General features: G+C 39.3%; 1 protein-coding gene across 5 annotated transcripts in view; it reads left to right on the top strand.

The window, feature by feature from the left end:
* Positions 1–10,117: 10,117 nt before the first annotated feature.
* The window catches only part of LOC111266288 (uncharacterized), a 74,941-nt gene continuing 66,835 nt past the window's right edge, over positions 10,118–18,223 (top strand). The window contains exons 1-3 of one of the 5 annotated variants that reach the window (XM_022843656.2): positions 10,120–10,830; positions 14,013–14,082; positions 14,900–15,165. In XM_022843656.2, coding sequence (XP_022699391.1) covers positions 10,700–10,830; positions 14,013–14,082; positions 14,900–15,058 — 360 coding nt within the window. In that variant the 5' untranslated portion in view covers positions 10,120–10,699 and the 3' untranslated portion in view covers positions 15,059–15,165. The other 4 variants (XR_002684001.2, XR_002684004.2, XR_002684003.2 and 1 more) reach the window with 4 other exon arrangements.

The following is an 18,223-nucleotide window of genomic DNA, read 5'->3' on the forward strand; positions in this document are numbered from 1 at the left end:
ATTCCTAACTTAAATTGTGAATGTGAATGCACATTTAACTTTGCATCTGTGTCTGCAAGAGCTTTTTGGTCAATCTTGCTGGACGCAACAACTGCGACTTGTGAACTTCAAGGATTCGTCAATCTACTATACGTATCTCTTGAGTTAAACTTGAGTTCTTGTTGAATGCCTTCATCCAAGCAAGTACAAAAGCAGGAGAACACCAGTCCACTGACGACGAGCGTACGTCGAAGATTATACGACGACTGAATGTGACACAAACAAATCGAAATCTGCCGTGCACCCAATTGCAATCACCCAGCACCTCTGCAGAACGAAAACGACGATGAGGATGATGAAGAGGGCTAAGGCTTCGCCGAGTCGTCTTGCAGACGAGGATCTTTAATCCAAGAAAATGTTTTTACTGGCTATCATTACGCACAACAAAATATCAATGCTTATTAACAAAAACACAGGCACACAACGAACTTGAGGAGCAAAAAGAATATATATACATTGCAGCTGCTGGACTTCAATGACGACGCAGTATACTAGTCCAAACCAACAATAACTTCAATACCAGGCATATGATCGACTTCCATCATCCGTTACATGATATAAAGGGAAAATGTAAATTCCATTAGCACTTTTTTTGGTGAATCATGCGATTGGATAACGCCTGACACGAGCAACAGCAACCTCTACAGATGTTCACAGTAGCAGACCCGTTGGCCACGGGAACTATTGTAAGAATCTACATCCAGTAGTTGTCCACACGAAACATTAAACACGAGGTTCATCTCAGACGCCAATTTACATTGTGCCGTTATAATCACAACCGTTGCTGCTATAACGCCGAATTCGAGCTCTCTAGTTCACATCGAGGCTTCGGGGTCATCGGCGTTTTAAGTGAAGCCAAACAACAGCGAGTGAATAAGATAAGCCGCTACCAGCAAAGAAAAGCTACTCTTACGTCTTTTCTTTTGAGCCTTTCTCGATAAGTGAACAGAGTTCTCGGCATGCGCTGTGTTCCCAGTAGGCCTGGGAGCAGCTGATCACGGGAAGAAAGTGCCCTCCCGTGCGACTCCGCATGTTACTCTTTCGTTGCTGCCCATTGTTTAAAAATACGCGCCACAACCGACAACCACGCTACAGCCGCTTTACCCCAGCATACATCGAGCGAAAGCAGAGAAACAGTGAGAAAAAATGTTCTAGCACTCCAGACGCAGATAGAATACAACTACACAACTTACGCTGTACAAACTTCGTCGTCCGCGGACACCGCTTCAAAATACAGCTTCTACTACCAATGATAGTAGAGGTTTTTCTTACATCCAGAAGAGATCCTTGCTCTAAATGAAGACAAGTTAGCTCGATGCCATCAATGCAAGAATAGTTGCACTTTATGTTTGCCTTCCGAAGTCGATCTAGCTAGGCTTTGGGCGCGGCGCACAGAACCAAGCACTACAAGTAGAAGCCTGAAAGCGAAAAGGCTGGAGTCTTGTCCCGATGAAGCTCAGTGTCGCCACCTACCGAGCGAGCACGGAACGTCTGACGTCTCTACGGCAGAACACATACGGCACCGGGAACCCGCTCGCGCCGACGCTCAACTCGAGTTCGTTAGAGAACCGTCGAGGAAGTTCGCTTGACTCAGGAGCTGCCTTAATTTTGGACAGCTTTCGTGAACTGCAAGAAGGTGGTACTAGAGACACACCGACTACCAGCATCTCGCTGCCAAAGGTACAAGCTGCATCCAGGTGTCTATTTATTACAGCATTATACGTGGCCCTTAAACGTTCTGAGCCACCTTCTAGTATATATATATATATATATTTAGTATATAACTTGTAATATATATAATTTACCGTTTATATAAATGTTTCCAAAAAGAAAAATCTCTTAAATACTAGAATGATTCTGTGTGGAAGTCACATTTTCAGGTTATGTATACAATGTCACTCATACCATATTCTCGAAAATACTAAACAGGTCTATGTTCGGGTTTCAAATAATTGTCCATTTCACGATTCATCGTACCCGATAACATTATATTAAGAAAAAAGTGTGACAGATCTCTTCTTTTGACACTTTCGTCAGGGATAAAATAATGGTTAAGAAAAAAAACGGATCATTGAGGCCACTTCTGCAGCACTAGAGTATTTTTAGAGAGCTGAATCTTACAATGTTAATAGGTCTCGTTACAGATGTCTTGGTTTATTACAGTTATTTAGCAAAGAGCATAGAAGTGCTCATGTAAACAATCGTCTTGCTCGTCGAAATGCCTAAAAAGAAAATGAATTTTTTATGATATTGTGGTTCTCTTTCTTGGTTTCTATTTTTTTCTTTTTGATAAAAGTTGTTAAGTTTAGCCTGCTAACCTAACAAAGGTGCCTACACTGAACTGACGTTCAACCAGAGATATCATTGTTGTGTGAGTGATCAGCGACCGTCCATGCCTCATAGTAGCGGATTGACTACTTGAAATTACTAAGGCTCTCTTTATGTAAACTATGACGAATGAAGTTAGAGATAAGGGCATTTATATAGCCATTAGGCTTCATCTGGCTGATTTATTTGAAAAGTTGCTGCTCACTAGGTTTCCATGCCGGCCGACTTTTTACTAGTTTGGCAGGATCTATCCTATATATATATATATATATATATATATATATATGTATATATATATATATATTCAGCAATATTCTAGTCGACGAAATTGAAATGTATTTGTCGAAGTAGTAGTAGTCACAGGTCTTCGTTGCCGAATAAGAGATTAAGGACACATTAGTTTTGTAAGTCGAAGACGTACGTAGTTCTTTGTGCAGGAGATTTTTAGGCATAAAAGTGGCTAGACCCGACAATGTTTCCCTGTTTTGGAAAAGGGAAAATGACTGTACTCAGTTGGATCTACAGATTGTATTCATTATTGCCAAAAGAACGCTACAATTCGTAATTATTAGATTAATCCACGTTAAACAATGAATATTTGCCACAAGTTTATGCTTTGAAAGAAGGAGATTCAGGTGAGACAAATCCTTTAGTGCAATCAAAGTTGCTATTAGATACCAATAAATACACGAAATTTGTAAAAAAACAAATCATTTATTTAAATGAGCTTTCAGCTAAGTCCATCATTCGCTCGTCCGGAAAATACGTAGAAGGATGTGCGCGTTGTTTGTTTGATACTCAAGTGAGAATACAAATTATATTGTATAAAATTCGACGAAACAAACCCGTGAAGGGCCATATGCATATGATGACTAGTTGGCCTCTGATCGTTGATTTTGTCGAAATGACAATGCAACTAGGCCCTAGGCTCATTACAGTTGCTCATTTGCCCTTCGCGTTTGTGTTCAGGAGGACACCTAGGATCATAACGAGCAGATCCTTTCGTAGAGAGCCAACTAGTCGATATAGTTTGATGGTGTACATAGCTTTTGGACGATTTTCATTTCGTTTGTGCGCGGTGGAGGAAGACCGGACGTTGTCACTTCATCTACTGCTGCTCTTCTCTTGGGAAAAATGACCACTGGATGAATGCGTAGGAGCTTTACAGATGGGTCATGCACAATAAGCGGAGCTTGCTCATTAACTGAACTAGCAGTTTTTCGTTCTAAGACTGCCCAGATTGAACGAAAAATTTCTTTGCCAAACTGAGAAGCCGCGAAGCAGGCCGGTTTTTCCCCCATTCAGTTCCGCTCTCGGTTCCTTGTGAATACATTTTCGAAAGAAAGAAGCAGGAAAATTAGATAGTTAAAAATCACACCGATTATCTAAGATTGAAATCGAAATCGAAATTGTTGAGCTAACCGTTGTCGGCCTGTTTCCCTTCATGACTTGTCATAATATAAATTTACCTCACCATCTGAATATATTTACATGTAATGAAAATTTGAGTTGAATGAAAGAGATTAGTTTTCAAACCGGAATAAAGTTACGTAACTTTTTGAGCATCTTGTGTATAGGTGCACATTCAACAAATAAATCTGTTGCTACCATGATTAAAAAAAAAAGAGTAGACAACATACCCAACATGTATACGCTACCTACTTCGGGTCATCAGGTCCTGTCCTGTGTGTGCTACTAAGTTTAATATGTTTGTTTGAATCAGATAGATATCCTGCGTTTTTCGTTCTGTTTTGGCGCAAAGCACTGTCTCAATAGAGTTTGCTTGAACGATTAGAGCTGGGTTTAGCTTGTTTACAATCCAATAGTCTTATTCATTTATATTTGAGTGAGAAAGCCCAGGCGACTTACCTGCAGTATCGAAAAATGATTAAACGCTACCTGCTTCGCTTTGAGATTATGCGCTGGAAACTATTCTTCTGTAAACGGAAACCAAGCGTGTTGTACGCGATCATAGCCCACCTACACAATTGGGTACTGGATTTCATTAAACTCTTCCCGAGTCAGTTTAATGTCGCAACAAAAACGTTCTACACAACAACTCCTACATACATTCACGCGGCAGCCATGTCTGCCGTTCTTTTCCGCTGCAGAGAGATTTTTACGCGCAAATGTCAATTGTACGTATGCACAAATACGAAATTATCGTCTCGTTTAATCATGGCCAACATAACTCTTACCTCTATATGAATGAGAATCAACCAGGGGAATGCGTCGAAAAGCGACCGTTTTAAACACCTGTTGACCACAATTAAATCAGGTAATTCTAGCGAGAAAAATTGAAATATCCATGTTAGGAGACAGTGGCTGACCGGTTAGTTGAGAAATGTCCGATGAACATCGGATCGAACTATTATCACTTGCAGCTATAATAGAAACTAATGCTCGATAAATGCTTCGCCTAAAGCAATAGTTCTATGAGTATGATAGGACGTCGTTTAATGAAAAAAAGAGCATCTATGTATGTCACAACTCCCGCTGAGATAACGTAAGTCGATAAGTCCAGGACCAAAGCTGTTTTACGAGAACCATATTAACGAGAAAAACAGAAAGGCCTATAATTGCCTATGTATAGCGACCCTCAATGATATATTGACATCGTTCAACGGACTATTGCTTCCTGCTTCAACTGAAGCTACGTACGTGTTGTTGAAATCATAATCGCGAACTGCCGATGTTGTTCGAAACAGGATAAGGTGGAAGCCTTTTCAAGGTGTAAGAAAAAAAACACTGATTCACACAAGTCAAACTTGCAGGGACTAGTACACTATGACCATGCAAAACTAATTACACATGGATGGACAAGGACAAATGGTTGTGGGAATCGATAAATATTACAGCCAAACAATGTCAATGGAATGACTAATATTCAAGATGATTGAGAAATGGCTGGGCATACAAAACTAGCGGTAAGCTTGCATGTGTTCTCAATTATGCGCGCGTATAGCGAAAGTATCAGTCGTTTAGTCGCTTGAGCTCTCAACATACGACGGTGACTTGATGTCAAAAGCTCAAATAATTTTCTCTCATCTGAAGGCTGAACGCAGGACTGCATATTTGCTCATGGTACCTGTCTCACACCGCCACAGTCAACAGTCGATTAGGACAGCATAAAGCGATCTATATCTGAATGCCGGTTTTAGCTTTCAGCCAAACGAGCTATTTATGAAATGTGGGTGCACCGGAGTATATACAATCGAAAATACAACAGAGTGTTCCATACTGGACAAAACTTCAGCTCAAGGTATCAGCACAGTTTAATTTCTAATTTTTATAATTAGAAACCGAGCATTGAGACATTAACTTTGCATAAACTGTGTAATGTGTCACCTGTATGTCCTTAATTTGTTATTATCGTTCATCACTTTCTACTGTTACTGATTTGTAGGTCTAACACACGCACTTCTTGTCCTGCGGTGCTACTTTAAAGCGAAATCTGGATTTAAGTTGTGCGAAGCAATGGAATCGCGATCTAGCTTGTTTGAAAATATATATATACCATACGTATGGCTACTGTGAAGTAAGAATATAATGCGAAAAATAATTAAAATACCTGTGCCTTCCTATCTTAATAGGTAGGTTCATTGATGTGTCCTACTTCCACACTTCCCATTGTGACGGTTTAGCTCTGTTCATATGTTACTTCAAATGATTGTACAGAAGTAGGGTTATTTTAAACATATAGGAGATGCGATAGCTAGTATTTGACAGAAGTTTGATAGGTTTTGATATTTTTTCCATATATGCAATTTACGAAATACAAGATCTACTGGAGCCTGGCAGGCTTCAATTGCCTTGGCATTATTCAGTTATAAGATATATATACACTTTGTATATGTGGATTATACATAGCTTTTATGATACCGAAATTTAGATATATACCGTTGAGTAGGACGAATTCAGTATACCTCAATATTATATGCCTGTTTACCGCTATGTACTAAGAAATATACGTTTAACCTTTCTTTTCCTACATAATTATGGCGTTTTATTCTAGAAAGTGTTGTGACTTCCATGCCAACCAACTGGGTGGCTTGAAGATTTTTTTCATCCCACGCCTGCCTCTCGACCTTCACTTTCGATATATTGAGTCATTCCGAATTTAAACCGTGAGCTATTACTACGAGGGTCATTCAGGGAAGGCCCATGCATAACTGGGTTTGCTTCAGGCATATACAATTGGCGACGTTAACTCGTTCTACATTTCTAGGCATTAATCAACCTTTTTCTGGGTCTATAGAAGTTTATTCATTGTCGACTGGGTACAGAAGACACGTTGAGCAGAGGATAAAATCTATCCGCAAAGGTTAAAGCATCTCGAACGATTGATCACTTTGAATCGAGATAACTTGCAGACTATTCCATAATTAAGAATCAACACCAGACAAAGTTTTACTCGAAATCACGGAGTCATTTCAGCTTACGGTACATTGAGAGTATCCCTTACCGACACTATCGACAGCTGATAGCGAAGCCATACGGAAAAAGTTAAGTATGTGACATGTAATTAGCCAGATACAAAGTGTTATCGTTACGTTACATCAAAGCAACAGTTTTTGTATTTTACATTTTGCATTATGCATTTGATACTATTATGTAGAATTAGGCGATCGACAGTACCATATACAAACATACCTTTGCAACATGTGGAAAACACCGATTTTGCAACGATTTCCTTGGGCCCGACTGAATTGAATGACTTCAATGTGATAATCATTGAAGCTAAGATATTGTCAGTTTGTCAGTCTCGCGTCATGCATCGTATTTAAACTAGTAATCCGTGTGCTAATGTTATTGCGGTCCTAATTCAAGTAAATGTTTGATGGTATCCCGTATAGGTTGTGGTAACAATTTATTAATTTCAAATAGAGAAACCAGCGTTTGTTGTTTTTGAAATAAATTCGCCCGCCCACTTCTTCTATTTATCACCTTTGCCGCGACAATGGGGGTAGTACCGACCAAGATTTGAAACAAATCGATGAGCAAAAATGACTGGTTCGGGTGAAACGCATTAAGTGTAGATTTGACGTATTCTAAATCGATTTGAAGCTTCGCGAATCAGTACAATATTTGAAAAATTTCCGTTTAACATCGCTATAAAAACTCATCATAACATACTTCATATATAACATATAAAAACACATCATAACAGAGTTACGGTGATCCTACAAAATCCGTAAAATTTACTCGTTATAGACACAGTAAGACCCCAGAGGCATCACGACAAAGGCATTCGAAGCATTTCTATCATAATACAGTCGTTATGTTCGTTAGATTCTGCCCCTTAATTGTACGGAGGACAGTATATACAAGTGAAAACGAAAACATTGAACGGCAATACCGCTTTGCGATATTAAGCATTATTAGTATTTATTTTGTTTTTATAATATATGATTCAATGGATAAGATTGTGTTATAGCGGGAAAATTCAAAATTCAGCGCTAGTCCTGTTGAGCCCTTTGAATATCCTTTATGAGTTGTGTGTGATCATCTACTATGTGACAAAGATCGAAAAGTCCATCTATATCTCACTATTGCAGACAAAATTTCTGAGCAAGAATATATGTAAATGGTTAGAAAAAATATATATTAACGAAAACACTTAAAATCCAAACTTTCGTTTTCATTGACTACTTTTGGTGCAGTGTCTCAGTCATAAATACAGCATGGCATTTGTAGCATTTTACCCCTCAAACTACAGTTTCTATTGTCATTTCTGCCGCGTCTTCGGTGTATCAACTTGGGTGCATCCACCTTTACGTTAACGTCGCCATGATGGCGCTGTTTCAAACTCTCATGGCTACTGTTCTACCTGCCTGTTCCATTAGATACAAATAAGTTAGTTGTAACTTATGGCAACCTAATTTAAAGAAATTTGTATTCGTGAGCCGACCGTTGATATGGCTGTGTTCACCAGCGAACGAAATAGGCTGAACCGGAGCTTCCGGAGCTGCACTTCGTAATTTTGATTCTTTATGTGTGGAAATGGCGAAGGGTGAAGGTGTATCAGTAGCAAACTATAGACTAACACGATCTAACGTACTCCCACTCAGTATAGCATACATGCAGTTTCTAGAAGTAATCAGCTCGGCAGTGTAGGTATTCTTTTTGCTGGTTTCAGGCGACGCCCACTTGTTTTCAGCCGTAAACTTATTCCATACACAGCCATAGGAGAACTAAGGAACTTATTGATGACGTTTGCACCGTACCTGCGACGTGTCTAGCACTGCCCAGACGACTTCACATACCCGACTACGCGACTTACGATTGAATTTTTAAGGACTCTTATAGGCAACGATGCGTACTTTTTTTGTGTGCATACACTTTATATGTACTGCTGCTATTGCGTCGTAGGGAAAAACATTCTGCTTGACAAGCACAATGTATTCGCTAGACGCCTCTTTCCTTATTACTGACTGTAGCTGTGGCTGCTGCAACGGTGTAAGACATTGCGAAGTATTATGTGGAATATAGATAGAAGACTATAAATGGTTGCAGCAATGCGATGGCGAAGACAAAATAAGGGAACACAAGCTTTATTTCTTGGTATCCCTGCCGGGTTTCTTTCTGCATCTCTGTTCAAACATCGGTAGCTGTCCCGATAACAATGGCGGGTCAGAAACACTTATGTGCGCTTACGCTACTCGGATAGAATGACTTTTCCGCAGAAGAAATGCATTGGCGTCACATTGCGCAGTTCTGGTTAAGTAATAAGCGGCCAGGCGCCTGTCGAGGTGTTGACATCGTGCCATGGATGTAGAGCCATCATGAAAGTTTGGTGTTGGTGTGACTTTTGTCATTCCATAACTTACGGCTATTCGATATTGTGCGTTCACGGATCTTCGAAATGCTTTCTACGATGTTTTTGAATACTCACTCATGTTGGTTATTGCTGATAAGCGCGCGATTTGGTACAAGACCGGGTAGGTAAATTGGGTTGAGGTCTACTCTGTAGCAAAAGGATATCAGTTAAAGGAATTTACTTGACCATTTGTTTTTTAGGATTTATTGGGAAACTGTGACTGGCTTATAATTTTGTTGCGGTATGCCTGGGACGATATGAGGTCAACGTTTATTCCGGAGGAAAAATTAAAATAGAAAGAAATTTAGCCGCACGTTTAATGCAACACTTAGTGGAACACGGTACTCTGTATATCGATTTAGGGTACTAAACTACTAGAGTTGTCCAAGGCCGAAGTCATAATTTCAATATTTGGTTTAGCTTCGCAAGTTGAGTTGCAAGGTAAACATGTCAAAATGAAGAACGGGTTCGCCTTTTTTTAATTGTGTGAAATAGATTAATCTGCGACTTAGCATCGTATACAACCAAGCAACCACAGGCGTATATTCGCACCTTCCATTATATAAAAGACTATTACACACACAAGACACAAAGAAGCGAGCTCATTCTTTATTTCGATACGAACTTACGAAGCCGACCCCAATATTGAAATGATGATTTCGATACTGGCCTTCGCTAGTAACAGTGGTAGTAGTATATGTATATATTATATATATATATATATATGTTCGATTATGTTTTAGTTTGAGGTTAGCAGTCTGAAAGATTAGCAGACAAATACGTTATCCACTAAGTTATCATCACGGGGATTTCTCTATACCTCGATTGTTTCATTTTTTTACCACAGATCTACGTCAGTATCAGTAGCATTCAAGAAACTTCTTGAAGTTTAAAGCTGTACCACAATAGGTACATTTATTTTTACTTGTTTTTAACACTTGTGAAACTATTTTTGAGGTGTTTTATTCGACTCTAATTTGTGCGTATTTGTCTTCTTACTTGAGTCATAAAGTTATTAGATACAAATGCAACGTTGGCAATAATGTTCATACAACAGGAGCAATTTTGCCAAAGCAACAAAAAAAATTCAATACAAATGTTCACAACTCGACATTTTTAAAAGCTTCATTTGTGTTTCTAACGATCTTGATTTGAAGATTCATCGCAGAATTAACTCTCGCTTATAATTCATACCCGCTTAGCACCGTATAGGTCAAACCAGCATGACTAACTAGGATCGCAAGTTATATTGCATACGTTTGTGTTGATAGCACCACCCATCGATTGTTTAGAACATGTGCCGAGTGATAAATTTCTTACAAAATAATACCGGTGATGTTGCAAGGTTTCATCTGTCATTTTAGCATAGTCGAAGGCAAATGCCAAATTGGCGGGAAATAAGCGCCTCACGCCTGAGCTTACTTCATTGAATCCAGAATTCGCTGTTGAGTCGGCGTTGAACGAGCAGGCGCCAGCAGACGATACCACTGAGGATAAACATTTTATGTGGCCATGTCACTGCCAAAGTTACTCTTGCCCGCACCGAAATGCTTTTGGACTATTTATATTGGATCCTTATCGATCTATGGTAAAGAATTCGTCGTCACATCGTTTCTAGGCAAACACGAGCACAGGCTCAGGAGGTGAGTTTGTTGTTATTGTTGTTGCTCAACGATATATTACATGTCTATAACAATATTAACGATTCGCGCGTACGACCTTTAAATAATTCGACACAGGCTTCGAGGGCGATGGTGATGCGCAGACATTGACCCATATGCCATCGATTATTGACACTGAAAGCGACTGACAGCTATTAGCTATAAAGATATTTGATATCGTAGAAATGAGCTCACACAAGTTTCTTTTTATATCAGATATTAGTAGAGGTTGTAAGAAAGAGGCGGAAGGGGGAGAGGGGTACGAGATGTAATAAAAACTGTAGTAGCCCCAGGGAAACATGTAATAGCCTAGCAGCGATATTCCTATTAAGCGTTGCGAGTCATTCGATGGTGACACATATTCGAGCGTCCGGAAGGCAGGAATAGAACAATAATGCGAACCGGCTGTTGCTAATGCCGAAGGATGCGACGCTCGAAACGTATATGTAACCCAGACTGGTCTGAGTGACTATAATGCGCATTTCTGAGTGCGTTGCCATGGTCACCATGGCCATGCGGCTTCCGCTGGTTCGAATTCGTTTTAACGGTAGCAAATCGTTACGATGTAATATTATTATCGTGCCGCTTTGTAACCCAAATAGATTTGACAAAACTTATCTAATGTAATGCCTAACGGCTTAAGGGACGTAAAAAGTATACAACGTCTGTGAGGAGATGAAGAATCTAGAAGCACTAGAAGACAAAATAGGAAGTTTCATAGCACACAAAATGTGTCGGGTTTTATTTTCGGCACTGCCGTTGGCCATTTTATTAGACGGCCAGCTCCCAGCACGGAACGAACTGTGTTTATGTTCGGATTAGAACCCAAATAACGTGTCCGTCAGATTAGCAGAAAAGAACGTTATCCACAGAGCTATCACGGGCAGCCTGTGAAACACGGCAACCGTAAGTACTCTGTTCCGTATTGATCCTACACTGAAACCCATCCAGCATTTAATAGGAGCCGAAAGCTGCATAAAAGGAATCAATAGTAACCAAATGGCTGTCAGTCTCCGTCATTGAGATAAGTTATGCTGATACAAAGAGGCTGTGTATTTTAGTTCAAAATTTAGCGCCATTGATCATTTCGAATATGCAGATACTAACTGATCACTAATAGATAATATGCCAACTACAGCGACCCTCCGCCCCGATCCTGTCGCCTTGAAAATATTGAGAGATCTAAACTAGTGCCAAAAAAATTCGGTAAATGATAATGTTCATTGTACATTAAACCGCTGATAATTAGAATCTACATACAAGGTGCAAATAGAAATCCAATAAAAGTGAATTTATGATTGGCCTGGAATACTCCTCTGTTACTGGAATACTGCTGTTTTACCTAACGTGTATCGGAAATATCGTGGATTCTGAACCGTTTTCATAAGAGATACGAGCAACACTCACTCTTCGTTGGATATATATTAAACGTGATAAAATCTATCCTATAAGGTCTATACAACACAGTTTTGTACCGAACCATCATTACTGTGTACCATCGTACTAAATACCTATCTTGTTCGCTGTTTAAGGTAATGGCACTCCACCAATTATATATGGACCATATCCACTATTTATTTTTGTTATGGTCATCGTTATTGTTATGTTTTTAATTATTAATTGTCATGTGCAATTTCGTATCGGTTAATCTTGTTATTATCGACAGAATGTTCTTGTACCCAGCTGTAGTATAACATATGAACAACATGCAGTCTTCTCGTGAGTAATACTTTTATTAATTTAATATGTGCTATCTCGATGGGTATGTTATGTTAATGCATTTATGTGTGTTCATGTTTTTAGTGTATGTTAAGTGCTTCCTTTTATAACGACGAGTTTTCGTTAGTTTTTCCGGCTGGGTTCATCTTGTCGGCAATATCGATATCATCTGCGTATGACATCGGCTTGTATAGTTCCGCCGTATACGCTCAAGATCCTGCTAGACATTACCGAGTGAGTGGTATTGGGGTTAACCTATGCGACGTAATAACGAGGTTCCGCGGCTATCCCATAACGGTTGGCCTGCGCTCACGGGTGTACAGTCGATTCAGCCGCTGCTCCAGGCCCGCCCCCTTTTATTAGCACCGCAGAGGATCGGTCGCGAAAGGCATTCTTCAACCGATTATGTCCTACCCCGGATTTTTCATGGTTGTGCTATTTAGAGTATCTATCCTGTCTCTCCATAATCTCTATTCGATATCCCATTAGCCCGTATTCTCTCCTTCTGTTTTGGCCTTCTTCCATTTGCGCTTGCATAAGAGCTCTTTTCTGTAGCTCTCCGAACATGTGTTTTAATTCTACTCTATGCAGTTCAATAGTTCATTTATTGTCGCACGTGTGCGATGCGACTGAAAATACATCCGTAAATGTTGCCGAGACGTAGGTCGGACGAATGGCAATAGCTGGCGTTCAGAGGCAGTAGCCCTTGTTAATGGAAGGTGGAAAAGAAAGGGGATCGAGTGTTCATCCTCGTTTAATTGAGTCATCTTACGAGGTTCGAAGGCATACGAGAACTGTCTTTAAAAAAATTTTTATCAGCAGCGCAAGCGTTTCGAAAAAATGTCAATTATGATTTGAGATGTATTCATCTCAAATGTGGGGTACGATACAGTTGTATTATAGGGGCTGACAACATTTGTGTAAGATAATTAGTGTGTCGCAGTACATATTTTGGTTCAGGTTTTGCCCATGTGTACGTATATACTGGTGGTACTAATATGAGTAGTAACAATTGCTGCGTCGGATCAAACAAGCTTAGACGAAATATCTCGCACCAAGTTTTGGGAACTATTCTCATATAAAATGCAAGGTGTATTCTAGCTGGTGCCGAGTTTGGCCAATGCGTGTTTCTGCATCAATTTGTAATTTTTTAATATCTAGCGATTTGAGTAAAGATCGTTAGCGATCACAGAACATGATGTATAACAATATATATATGATCAATTACATAAATAACGAGTGCGTACCGTCTAGGTCGTAGTAGTAGAGCTTGTGAATTCCGTACACACATCGGTCACTTTGAACCGAAACCAGTTGTGTATTTACAACGAAGAACATAAATCGCTGGGGCCTAAGGATATACACAAGCGATTATGAGTGTTATACGCGACTATTCAAGAGGATCTCCAACAATACGTATTACTGAGTAAAAGTCGGTATTGCAGGTACCTTGAAGCCTTATTCATCTATCGAAGCGCTATACATGTATCTTGTCCTGGCCGGCTGTTTAGTCTGGTAGGTTTAACATTGCCTTAAGTGGCAACACATTCAAGCTGGACGCGTCGAAAACAAAATAAGCCATTCGTAGAAATATATTCACATGCTTTTTCTCGACGTAAGGCAGAACGTGCATTCGGCTGATCCAGAAACATTGGTCGGCACAATTTTCGTTTTGATAGAGCATCTTGATGCTTAGTATTTTTTTTACAAACACATGTACGGGCTATAATTACTATCTACATAATCATATATTGGTAAGTTGCGTCAATGCATCAATCATTACACCGTCCTTTGTGGTATTTATTAACTATTAGATAAGTGGTAACAATCTGCGTCATTGCGCTATCACTGTCGACCGAACGCATTTTAATAGTGATACGAATAATAATTTTAGGAGTTAAATTCAAGTACGTGAACCAACCAGACCTAGATAACTATGGTTAGACCTGGTGGCAACACATTTAATATATAATTGATAATATCTTATTAATCATAATTTTTTTTGGCATAACAAAATTTAATATTTACATGTTATAGGTGTTCTATAGACGTCCTTCTTAGGACGAAAGACTCTAGGACAAAGGGTATTTTTGAAACCAAGTAGGCTCAGTTTGAAGCCGAAGCAGTAGTTGGTATTATTATTATTTCGGTACTGGATAGACTTTCACTGAGACAAACAGACAACAGAATGTATCATTGATAGCCTTTGGAGGACTCAGTTTTATCGATTCGTCAATGCAGAACATGTTATTTACCTATTTGTTTTTGTTCTTATGTTCATACAATACAATAGTATTGTTCTGAACATAATTAAACAATATCTTTGTTTCAGCTTGTAAAACCTCCCGTTAGAGGGCGGGGTGCGTCATACATAATGCGACGGTGGAAAGAGATGTTGCTTTTCGCACGATCTCTTAGCATATCAAAGGCAATATTGGCGGTCGCTTCTTCGAGCTTTTCTCGATTAAAAAAGAAATGCCAGAGGCGTTAAGCAAATTCGACACGCTATTCAGTCGTAGCCATGGAGTGTATGAAGAAATGGTTGAAAGTTGTGATTTTTGGTATAAAAGGAAAATAAACATCTATACAGTCCCTCTAATAAAGGTACTCTTTTCGATTATTTTTTTCATCCAATTATGGACTATTTATCATTATCTATGCAACCATGATTCGTGATTAAAATTTTGCTTAGTAGTAAATGCATACTCATCGTCGCTAGGTATAGATGTACTTGTTATACATGAGTAATCATAAGTCTATTATAGACTATGATATAAGTCTATTATAGTATAATACCTGCTAGAATAGATATATAATTGTTTATGTTGTTTTGATTAACAAGTCAAATACAAACAACAAGAAACGGCAGATACTACTACTGACTATGGATGGTATTAGCTATTCTCAACAGCATGCGTTTTATGCCAAATAGAAACCGCAATTGAAGTCCAGTCGAACTGTGTAATTATTAAACCGGTGAAAAGGCCACTAGAAAACGTTTTTACACTTGTAGTTTACAGCTTAACGTTTTTAGTGGATACCTTAATAGATATGAATATCTTTTAAGGACTGGACAGTCGAGTACGTCTCCTTCTATTCACTAAAGCGCCTATTTACTTTAAAATAGGCTCGTCTAAAATTATACAACTTAGTCTTCAAGGAAGAACCTGTTGACAAAGCCATCGTTATTTATTTATTTATTAAATTTCTCGTCGTCGTCTATTAAGACTTCTCATAAACAGTTCTCAGTTTACTGTCGTTCGACTGATACTCTTCATAGGATCGATTCTCATATGTCACCATATTCGAACGATTAGTCTGTGCATGAGTGCAAGAAGCTATTTCTATAAGTTACACTCTAACAGGCAAGACATGTTTTTGTATTTTTATCATTAATCTTTATAGAAATCCTCCAATGATTGGATACGCCGACAATTTCCATTCTACTCGATAGGTCGAGTATAGCAGTAAGGTTCTTGTCCGTCTTAAATACAATAAAAGTAAAACATCAGACAGTAAAAAGACAGGTCAGCAAATAACTCCCTAACATATGACTCTACAACTTAGACAATATCAAAGCCCGACAAGAAGCTCTACATTAAGATGTATATATATCTTACTCAATATAGTCACTACTTTATATTAATACACAATGAACTATGTGCATATCTAGACGAGATGCAAATATAAGGCCATGCACGCACGACCTCCTTGTGGGACCATCCAACACAACTTGAGTAAAACAGGCGTCAAAAGTACCCGCCTTTGATCGATCTAAACAAACCAGAAGCCAAGGTAATTGAATTTCGTGAGTTCCAGCTCTATTCAAGTTAGATGCAGCCGCTCCTGCTAAATGTCTAGCAAATAAATTGCTTCAAAACTGCGGCTGAGAAGATATTCCAGTAGGTGCGAAGAATGCTTTATCAGATAAGTCCTGGGTCCTCGCCCTAGACAAGTGCCGTGGCAGAGTAAGCGGCTGGTACGGTGCCGGAGTATCCTGACGTGCCTGCAGGTGTTACTAGTTTTCTTCTTCGGGCTCCTTATATGTTTCATCGACGCACGTTTAAAGCAAACGCAATGCGTAAAAAAACAGATAAATGTATGACTTGCTGCCCTATAAAGTAGCATTAAGCCCGCTCCATTTTCCTAAGCGAGTCAATACTCACAGCGGTAGAGTCGTTGTGAAGTGACCACTACGGTGAGAACGTGTTTTGGACGGCAGGCAACGACTGATGGCAGGACAACGCTGTGAAATGCCACCTAAAGGAGCAATGGTGAATAATAATTTACCTAAACTGACTAAACTGAGGCGTGCATGCGACAATGGCGGCAGTGGAAGCAGCGGGTACAACAGCGGTAACGCTTTGTTTGTCCTCGTGTTGACAGAATTAAAGAGGCCGAAGTATCTGTAACACAGCAACTCAACAAAAATAGGATGATTATTACTTAAAAAAAGTGCGCGCAGGTTGGCAATTTTATGTATCGCTGTAATGCTACGTAGTTTAGATTAGTTACCTAGCCTGGTCATTCGAATAGTCTGTTTCGAATAGATGGCAAACTGTGTATTTGCCCTCGTAAAATTAGATTATCGCTCTCAAGAGTAGTTAGTCGATAAATTGAAAAAGAGACGGGCAAGACGAAGCTCAGACGAATAAAGGTTAAGAGGCCATCTGTGACTCGCCGCCGCTAGTTTTTGCTGAAGTATGCTAAGATGCAAGTCACTTAACGGCAGCTATGGATCCTGCCCGTAGGCAAGAGTCGTGTGTCGACCGGACGCTGAGTCATGCCAACTAATTGACTGGCTCCGGCAGAACTGACTTTGTATTTCAATTTGGAAGAAAGCCGCAGAATATTGTCTCAATATGATACCGCCTTCGTATTTAGGGGCCTGTGTCATGTATAAATTCGAGACCGATACAGCGTGCTATCTTTATTAAGCGTAAAATATTAAAAAAAAAATAGCGAAATAAATTGGAGAAATCGGTATTTAAATATCTCTACGTATAAACGGTCCAGTCACAAATTTTGTCAAGCTGAATACTAGCTTATTAATATTATTAGATATAACTTTGGAGAAAAAGCAAAATTGTTCTTTCATAATTTTCAAGTCGTGAATGTTAATATGATCCATATAGTTTAAGGTAGTATCTTAAGGCTATCGACGAAATGTTTTCTATGTGATCAGTTCCTCCGTCCTATGCCGAATTACCTTATTTTTAAAGTTGCGATCGAATATGTTTTCTAATTACCTCAATTGTAATTCCTTCGTTGGATTCTGTGGATTGTAAAATTTCGCATGTCAGTTGAAAGCGTTGTCACCCTACCCAAAATCCATTTATGTTTTCTATTGGGAAATTAGTCTTGTGCTAACTTTCTAGCCTTGTCATTGGATAAAGAATACTTATTGAATTCAAACTTAGATAAATCCCACCGTCGTACAGAGATCGCCGAGGGCTACATATCACATCTATAGGTCACCTTGTGTTATAACCACTGAATTCACTCAAGGGGTCCAATGAAAGAGAAATCCGAGCGTCAGCCTAGATCCACAAATTATTTCAGCGCAACAGGGCGAGTTCTCTTGAAGAAGGGATTTAAGCTTTCATGCGTCTGATCACTTACTGGACAGAACGTCTGCCGACATATCGAACAATAT

This window comes from Varroa jacobsoni, unplaced genomic scaffold (genome assembly GCF_002532875.2).
Source record: "Varroa jacobsoni isolate VJ856 unplaced genomic scaffold, vjacob_1.0 scaffold_1069, whole genome shotgun sequence".
Taxonomy (NCBI): Eukaryota; Metazoa; Arthropoda; class Arachnida; order Mesostigmata; family Varroidae; genus Varroa; species Varroa jacobsoni.